Source organism: Dufourea novaeangliae, unplaced genomic scaffold (assembly GCF_001272555.1).
Source record: "Dufourea novaeangliae isolate 0120121106 unplaced genomic scaffold, ASM127255v1 scaffold220, whole genome shotgun sequence".
NCBI lineage: Eukaryota > Metazoa > Arthropoda > Insecta > Hymenoptera > Halictidae > Dufourea > Dufourea novaeangliae.
Genome location: NW_015374095.1, coordinates 45,713 through 54,569, shown reverse-complemented (window position 1 = coordinate 54,569; position 8,857 = coordinate 45,713). Strand labels below are relative to the sequence as shown.

At 35.7% G+C, this 8,857-nt stretch overlaps 1 protein-coding gene across 1 annotated transcript; it reads left to right on the top strand.

The window, feature by feature from the left end:
• Nucleotides 1–4,377: 4,377 nt before the first annotated feature.
• LOC107190798 (anaphase-promoting complex subunit 5) lies at nt 4,378–8,480 on the top strand. The gene is given in 10 exon segments (XM_015579681.1): nt 4,378–4,511; nt 4,729–4,778; nt 4,947–5,326; nt 5,418–5,571; nt 5,666–5,847; nt 5,917–6,030; nt 7,138–7,267; nt 7,352–7,779; nt 7,842–8,115; nt 8,118–8,480. Coding segments are annotated over 10 exon segments (2,196 nt in total). The 5' UTR covers nt 4,378–4,390.
• The last annotated feature ends 377 nt before the right edge of the window (nt 8,481–8,857 follow it).

The following is an 8,857-nucleotide window of genomic DNA, read 5'->3' as shown; positions in this document are numbered from 1 at the left end:
ACGAATGAACTGAGGAGATTCTGTCGGTGGAAATGAGTCCAAATACGACATCATTCGGATTATTTTCAATAATATATCATTTTCATCCGCAACATTACGTATGAGTAACAATTGTCCAATTACACTCGAATTTGGACGCATTTTAATCGGGAGAATTTCTTCAGTTCATTCACGACATTTTCATTAAAATATATTGCAAATTGTAAAAGTTTAAATTTTCATTCGTGCGTAATTGCTTATCTCATCTACGTCTGTTTACGTTGTATGCCGATTGTCGGTCGCTGGTCTTGGACGTTCGGCGAAAATCCAAATCTCGCCACGAGCCGTAGGCCGTAGCTATTCCATCGTTCTCCTCACGGGTAGAATTGCATGCAGGACATGAGGCAACAGCGTCAGAAAAACGATACTGTCCGGCAACACTGTCTTCGCGTAGGAAATACTCAATCCCAGCTTGATGGTAACGAGGAACAAAATTTATTTGTAGGTACTGCCGCTAGATGTCGTATTAACAAGCCGTTCTGTGGGGATATCAGCGCCACTGCGCTATTCCCCCAGACACTCGCCTAGGGAGTCTGCTCCAACAAGGTTGGCAGCGCCAACCTCGAGCCATATATAACCAAGAGTCGAGACGCCTTTTCTCTCTTCTTCCTCTTTTTCTTCTTCCGCGCTCGACTTCCGACTCTCGGTAGAGACGCACGTCTCTATCCGCCGCTCCCGATCTCAGGATGAATAAAATTTTCTTTTACAAACACGTGTCATAATTCAGTGATATCCTCGTGGTCCTCTACACCGTTCTGAGCAAGTTGGCTGCTTTCCAGTTACGCCGGTCACCCGTACTGGTAAAACCCAACAGTTCCAAATATCGAATTTGTACTTCCGCTGGCGTCCGATTGTTTACACCCGCGCTTCGATCGATTCGGAGTTGTCCCCAAAGGAGTCTCCTTCCGGTGTTCTCGGCAAAAGTCTACGTCACGCTTTTACGACGCGACGGCCGAGCGGGCCGAGTGGCCCAAGCCAGGTCAAAATCCCGTATCCCAAGCAATCTAAACTTGCCTTGGAAATCCTGTTCGAATACGACTGCGGCGAAAATTCACGTTCTCGACGCGATGCCCCGCAACCTAAGCGCATCAGCAACAGTCTGGAGACCCTGTTCGGATCCCAATGCGGCGGTTTTACTTTTTATTTTCAATTATTTTATAATTTCACTTTGTAACCTCTAAGTAAAATAAAAAAGTTAAAAAATATTGATTCAGGAAGCATTTAAAAAGAAGAAAATAAATGTTTTCCACTTCAATGTCTAACTTTTTTATTATATACATACATATTATGTTGTATACACATAAATTATGTTTACAATTAGATGTTACCCGCTAAAAACCGCTGCAGCTGGTCCACGTATATGCCGAATGGTCTCTTGGTTTTCTCCATATGAATAGAAAAAAACAATTGAAATAGTAATTTTAATAACATAAGATAAAATATTAAGATTGCTATGAACTTATTTTTTTTTTGTTGAATTATTCTGTAATTTCGCTTCCTCACTTTTGAGTAGAAGTTTCGCAGCAAACGAAAGTAACGAAGTACGATAGTCTTTTAAAACTATTTAAAATGTGCCTCATTGTAATATTTTGGAAATTCCTTTATTGCCGGAAATTTTCTTTATTGACAGAAATTTCGACGGCTAACGGTAATGAATTTCTAAAAGCTATTTCAACGGTAAGGGACTTTTAATTAGCTCCATCGTAGACGTCGTCGAATACGTTATTGTCATACGTTATTTCATTATGTCAAAAGAGTCTTTTGAAAAGAGATAGTTAGGAATTTCAGGGGATTTGAAAGAAGTGCTTAGGCGCTCGAAAAAACAATATACTGCTAATAGTGATCCGCTATAGACTTTACAAAGGACCTGTTAAAGGTAACCGTGCGTCCAGTTCCAGGTAAGTGAGCCGCTCGCGCGGCGTTTACGATCGGCCGAATCGTACCAATTGCACCCTTTATTACTTGAAATGAGGTCTAAAAAGATTATCGATAGGTCTCGTACCCGTCTCAGTGGTGTCACTTAAGGTAATATGGATTGCAACTGGTACGACCGGCCAACCGTAATCACCGCGCCTACCTTTAACAGGTTAGCCGTCGAAATTTCTGTCAATAAAGAAAATTTCCGGCAATAAAGGAATTTCCAAATATTACAATGAGGCACATTTTAAATAGTTTTAAAAGACTATCGTACTTCGTTACTTTTGTTTGCTGCGAAACTTCTACTTAAAAGTGAGGAAGCGAAATTACAGAATAATTCAACAAAAAAAAAAGAAGTTCATAGCAATCTTAATATTTTATCTTATGTTATTAAAATTACTATTTCAATTGTTTTTTTCTTTTCATATGGAGGAAAGCAAAAGACCATTCGGCATATACGTGGACCAGCTGCAGCGGTTTTTAGCGGGTAACATCTAATTGTAAAATTAATTTATGTATATACAACATAATATGTATGTATATAATAAAAAACTTAGACATTGAAGTGGAAAACATTTATTTTCTTCTTTTTAAATGCTTCCTGAATCAATATTTTTTAACTTTTTTATTTTACTTAGAGGTTACAAAGTGAAATTATAAAATAATTAAAAATAAAAGGTAAAACCGCCGCATTGGGATTCGAACAGGATTTCTTAACTGTTCACGCGCTTAGGTTGCGGCGCATCGCGTCGAGAACGTGAATTTTCGCCGCAGTCGTATTCGAACAGGATTTCCAAGGCAAGCAGTGATGCCAGAATCGTGGGTCGCTTTCCCCCACTCTTTTCTAAACATAGCTCGCCGTCTCTCGAACGGCCTGCGCACATGGACAGGGCTGAGATATACTTGCGTGTGTGTGCCAGCACGGTGGACGTAAAGTGGGGGTAGCCAGGCGTCAGCACACGAAATGATTTCTGCGCACGCGCTCTGGTTGTTGGGAGTCGCGTTGGTAACGTAGATCTTACGGAACACCCGAACGGGCCAGCTCACACGGATAGAAGCAAAAGTATACTTGCGTGGCAGAAACTGTGGAATAAAGTGGGGGTAGCCAGGACGTCGTGGTGATGGAAGCAAGTTCCACGATTCTGGCATCACTGCCTCTAAGCAGTGATGCCAGGACGTGGGATTTTCTCCCACATGGGAGCCTTCGTGCGCATGCGCATGCTGACGTCACAGCTCGACGGCGGTTGTTTCCATGGATGTATCTATGTGCAACAGTAGGTACGCGTAAGGGGCCCTTCCCAGTTGTTTCCCGCGTTTTTCGTTAAAGTGAAGGTGAGTCGCGTAATGTTATATAATATATTGAATTGTAGTGCAATATTAGTGTATTACAGTGACAGAAACCAGAAGATGGATTACCAGCAGCCTAGTTCGAGTGGATTGGCGGATAAGAAGAGAAGTAACAAAGGGAAAGTATTCCAATTATCTTGGCTAAAGAATAATATTTTCAAAGACTGGTTAAAATCTGATAATAATAAAAAAGCTTTCTGCACGGCTTGCAATAAAGTCTTGGCATGCGGAAAATCAGAACTTATTAGACATTCGCGGACTCAATTACATATTAAAAATACAAGCAAAAGCTGTGATATCACACCATCTGTTTTATTACCAAAAGTTGATAGTAATTCTGATTTGGACCATGTTAATAAAGTCAAAACAGCCGAAATAAAGTTAGCTGCGTTTTACGCGGAGCACAATATAGCTTTTCAAACAATTAATCACATGGTCCCTTTATTAAAGGAAACCTGTTCAGATCCGCAGGTGGTTAAGGATCTAAAATTGTCACGAACTAAATGTACGCAGATAATAAAAAATGTAATAGGCAAACGCGAAAGCGATAAGCTTATTACAGAATTAAAAATTCAGAAATTTTCAATATTAATTGATGAAAGCACGACTATATGTTTTATATATAATGTTCTTTGAATACTAGTAAGGTTTTCTGCAGTTTTTCTTACTCTCGCAACAAATGTTTGTATTCATGTAATAAATCGGCTGCAGATGTACAAAATAATAAAAAAATATATATTCATTTATTTCCATCTAAATATGTTATTTCTTTTAAAAATGTCCTCTTCCTGTAATTTCTACCGTATTTCAATTGTCACGGGGGTCTAACGATACCCCATATTTGAGTGAAGTATATACGTTACTGAGGATTAGGTAGTGCGCATGCGTGGGAAAAATCCCATGTCCTGGCATCACTGCCTCTAAGGCTCTAAACTCTAAGCCCTAAGCTACTCTAAATTGAACAATAGTTTTGAACCATGAACGTTGGTTAGGTTTTTTGTTTACTCGCGTTGAAGTAATTTTTGTTGATTTACAATGAATTGAGTATAACTTTTCTCATTGTATGAGCTAGTATACAACATTCACTATGTCTACGGATTTTATGAATATTGATGGTAATATAAAAAGAGTGCAGAAGGAAACTTTAACTCCATATAAAATAGCAACTGTCATTTTAATTAAGGAATATTGCAATGAAACGACAAAAGGTAAATTAAAATACATTATTGCCTATTACGTTTTTAATAGTGTTTCTCGTATTATAATAAGAATGGACTAATGAATCATGTAGATCAATAAAAATGTTGCAACATTAGTTTAATAATCTCATGTATAATTTAATGTAAATTTATGTTTTACTAATAGTATATAATTATAAGAATCATATAACAAGTTATCAATATTAATTTATCAACTTCATTGTAGCAATAGTTGAAAGACGTGACTTTTGTCTGGCAGCCTTAAAATTGATTCAAGTAAGTGCCTTTGTTTATTGTAATGAAGAAAGAAATACTTATGGATTTATTTGTCTTTAAAATACTTTCTTTATATGTTGTATATATTATTGATTTTTATAAAAAATTTGAATAATCTAGTTAGATATATTAAACATAGAAAGTTACTTTGAATTATTTTTCTTTTAGTCACCAGACATGGAGCTCAGTGCACTTTTAAATATATTGTATTCCCCTGAATACATCTTACATCGGTTTGCACATCGATTGGAAATGCAATTAAATGTTTTAAAAGAAGATGGAGTTGAAGGATTATTAGATTTGTTTGATAGTGTTGGGCATCTTATGAAACCAACTTTGGATCATTCTCTTTCTTTGCCTGGCTTAAATAAAAATTCAGTTCTTGGACTGTACATAAGAAGAGTTATTATATTTTTCGAGAAGTTACCTTTTGATCAAGTTGTATCGCTTTACGAAGTTTTGAAAAAATATCTAGAAAGGAAAGCCAATACCTCAGAAAGTTCAGATATTTCTACAGGTTCCAAAGCAGAGGACACATATACACATGAGTAAACTTTTCTTTCATACAAATATGTAATTCTAAATCATACACTTTTCTGTTACTCATTTTTATATTGCTATATTTTATATTGCTAGCAGAGCAAAAACGACTTGGGGTGGAAGACAAGCTGAATTACTTGTTGCACAGCAAGCACAGGCATTACAGACAGATGAACATAAAGCAATGTCCCCTACAGAGTTACAAATTCTGGTACGAGAACTATTGAGTTGTAGTCCTTACTATGCTGAAGCTGTGAGTATTGTTTGGTAAGGAAAATACTTTTTATGTTTTCAACATAAGAACATAATTAAAGCATTTTTTCTTTATATTGTTGAATGTTTTTCAGCATTACTTAAGTTACTTAAATTGTTTACGAGTAAATGAATACTGTGGAGCCATAGATAGTCTTTACCATTGCTTTGATAGATTGGCACCCCTTGAAAACAGAACTGCACCTGAAGATAGATCCCGTATTTTTAGATATGCTGCTTTAAATTTAGTAGTTCTACATGCTCAATTTAATCATAAGTAAGTATGCATATGTAGTGTTGTGTTTCATTATTTTCTTTTAGACTAATGCCAACAAGTTTTTTATAGAGAAGTAGCACTAGCTGCTTTAAAGGAAGCTATTATGATGGCTCAAGAAGCAGGAGATAATGTGTGTTTGCAGTTAGCCCATGCTTGGATGTATCATTTAACTACTGAACAAAAGTATGTGACAATATTTAATAATGTATATTAATCCTAGAATGGCACATATAAGTCATTTATGTCCATGATGTTTCTGTATTTTGGAACTTTTTAAAGATACTTTTATTTGACATAATAGTTCTTCACCTTAAAAAATCTGTAAAGTAAACAGTTTTTGCAATAGTAATACAGGGTGTGAAAGTTCAATATACATATATTGAAGAACGAAATTCTAAAATTTGATAATTGAAAAATACTTCATTTTCGAGTACTCAAATAATTTAACTTTTTAATGTTTAAATAATATCACCCAAAAATAGTACTTCATCAAATGTTATACATTTGTTCATGTATCCACGAAACTCAAGTTTGGTTTTTAAAATAATTAAAACATTTCAGAAGATCATAAGTTTTCAATATTAAAACCATTTGGAATAGCCCTGAAATTATATGTGTAAATGTTTCGATAATTTAACTATTTGAAATAATGCAGTGTACTGTTCTTTAATGTAATTCTCTCCTTATAATCGCGTTTTTGTCGACCCTCTGTCATTATTATTTTTGCCATACTACAGAGTCCTCGCGATTATCGACTCTGTTGAACTCGGCATCCGCATACTTTGTTGCCGCAGTGCGCCGAGACGGAAAGAAGCTTTCTCTCTGTTTTTCACTGGCTTGTCCTTTTCTACGTTCAGAATACTACAAAGGCGAGTTGTCGAGGCTCGAACTTCGAGCAAAAAACGTATTCACGGGGGTCAGAAGCGTTTCGCGTAGCCACGATTATCGTCCCCTCGCGGACCCGAGTTAGGGACGATAATCGAGAGGACTTTATATGAGGTTTTCATTCTGTTTTATTCGCTCATAGCTATTCCTCTTTATACATATGCATAGATCGGGAAGTAGTGAAAAACTGGCCGACGAAACAAAATCGTATCCTTCGCTCTCTACAATTACCGTAGCAAGGCCGAACGGCGTGATTATATGGAGAGAATACAATTGATCTGAATCAGGTTCCATATGAGTTACCCATGTGTGTCATTTAAAGGTCCCAAAAATGTGTCTATTATTGCAGGGTTGATCTAGTATGTATACAAATATGTGGTAATTATTATTACTCATGTTATATAGAGGGCTTCTTATAGAGAGATCAGTCGGCAAAGCAAGTATGTTAGGAATCACCCACACAACTGGTTTGGGTCTTATTGCGTATGCCCATAATTCTGCTTTAGAAGCTAAAAACCCATCGCAAGTATTCGAGGTACAAATCTAAATACAATTTATATTCTTGAAATTTCATGAATGTTTTACTAAGATATAATAGTGGTTTATTATTTGATACTAGACTCTAATGAAATCTGATGTTTTAAATTGTCAACATTCCATGACTGATTTAATGTCAATGACATATGCAGAAAAATCTGCATTGTGGGCATATTACGGTAAAACCGAAATGTCTTCGGTTTGCGCGCAGTTACTTCTTTTACACAATACAGGGGATAAGAAACAGCCCATGTTCAATGGGCCATCTACTTGTCAGGCTGTTGTTAATGTTGCAAATATTTTAGTTGAATTTAGTGAATATTCTTTTCTACTTAAATGTTAGTTTTTGAATGCGCATTTGATATGTATAACTTTTGTATATCTGCAGATATGGATGCTTGGTGAACAACTTTATATATTTACTCAGTTAATAAGACATGAGAAATGGAGCGAAGCTGAAACAATAGCAATGAATATTTCAAGTCTAGACCCTTTGGAATGTAAATTCAGGTACAATGAAAATGTTATCTACTTATTAAATATCACGTTACATCTACTATCTAAATTTGTAGGTTAGCAGAAGTTTGTTTAGGAAAAGGAGATTATCCGAAAGGCTTAGAGTGTATTGACAGCATTGAGGAATACGAACAAATAACACCGCAAAATAAAATAAGAGCTATGCTTCTCTTAAGTCAAATAATGCACGCGTCCGTTTCGCCTGAAAATGGAATGGCCGGTGTTAATTCTTTGGTACCCCTTAATACAGCATTAGAAGTGGCCATACAAAATCATTTGTCTTATTATGAAGCTCTAATTAAAATGCATCTTTCAAACACTCAGGTAACTAAATTAATGCATCGACTTTAGCGATGAACTTGGTTGAAGAAGCCATTACTCAAATTTTGGCTCATGCTGGATTTTACGATCAGGGCAGAGCGTTCGTATTATATGCGAAATGTTTAGTTGCTACTGCGCCTATATGCGGCAGTGCACGAAAGGAAATTATTTTAAAGGCTATTAAAGCACTTTCTAAAGCAAAAGGCTGTTTTACGAAAGTTGAAGCTTATGGTAGGCTTCGAGATACGTTATGTCTAGAATCTTTGTTTTGTCATGAGATCGATCTTAAGATTGAACGAAACCAATACGCTTTCGAGTTCCGTCAGTTGGATGAACAGTTTCTCACAAAATTAAATAACTTGTCTTTGTATTAGAAAAGAAATAAATTATAGAAAATACGTTTAAAATATTCGTTGTATTGTCATTTAGTATTCAGAAATTAAACGCTGAAATACAATTTTTTTTTCAAATATCTTGCTTCTTTATTTTATATTAAAACAAATTGTTGTTGATTAATACTGCTTATCAAATTATAGCAATGGACCGTGAACATTTTTATATTAATAACGCAGTCAGGACTGCTGATAAAATTATTTTTCATTTTATGTATGTATTTCTTTTTAACTGAAAAATAATTCCTGGAAAAATTATTGTATCGTTTTTCAAAATATTGATCTATCTATATTTTGAAACGAATGCAGGATGTACTGAAACGGGAAGACAAGGTAAAGCGAGAAGATGAAAATGACAA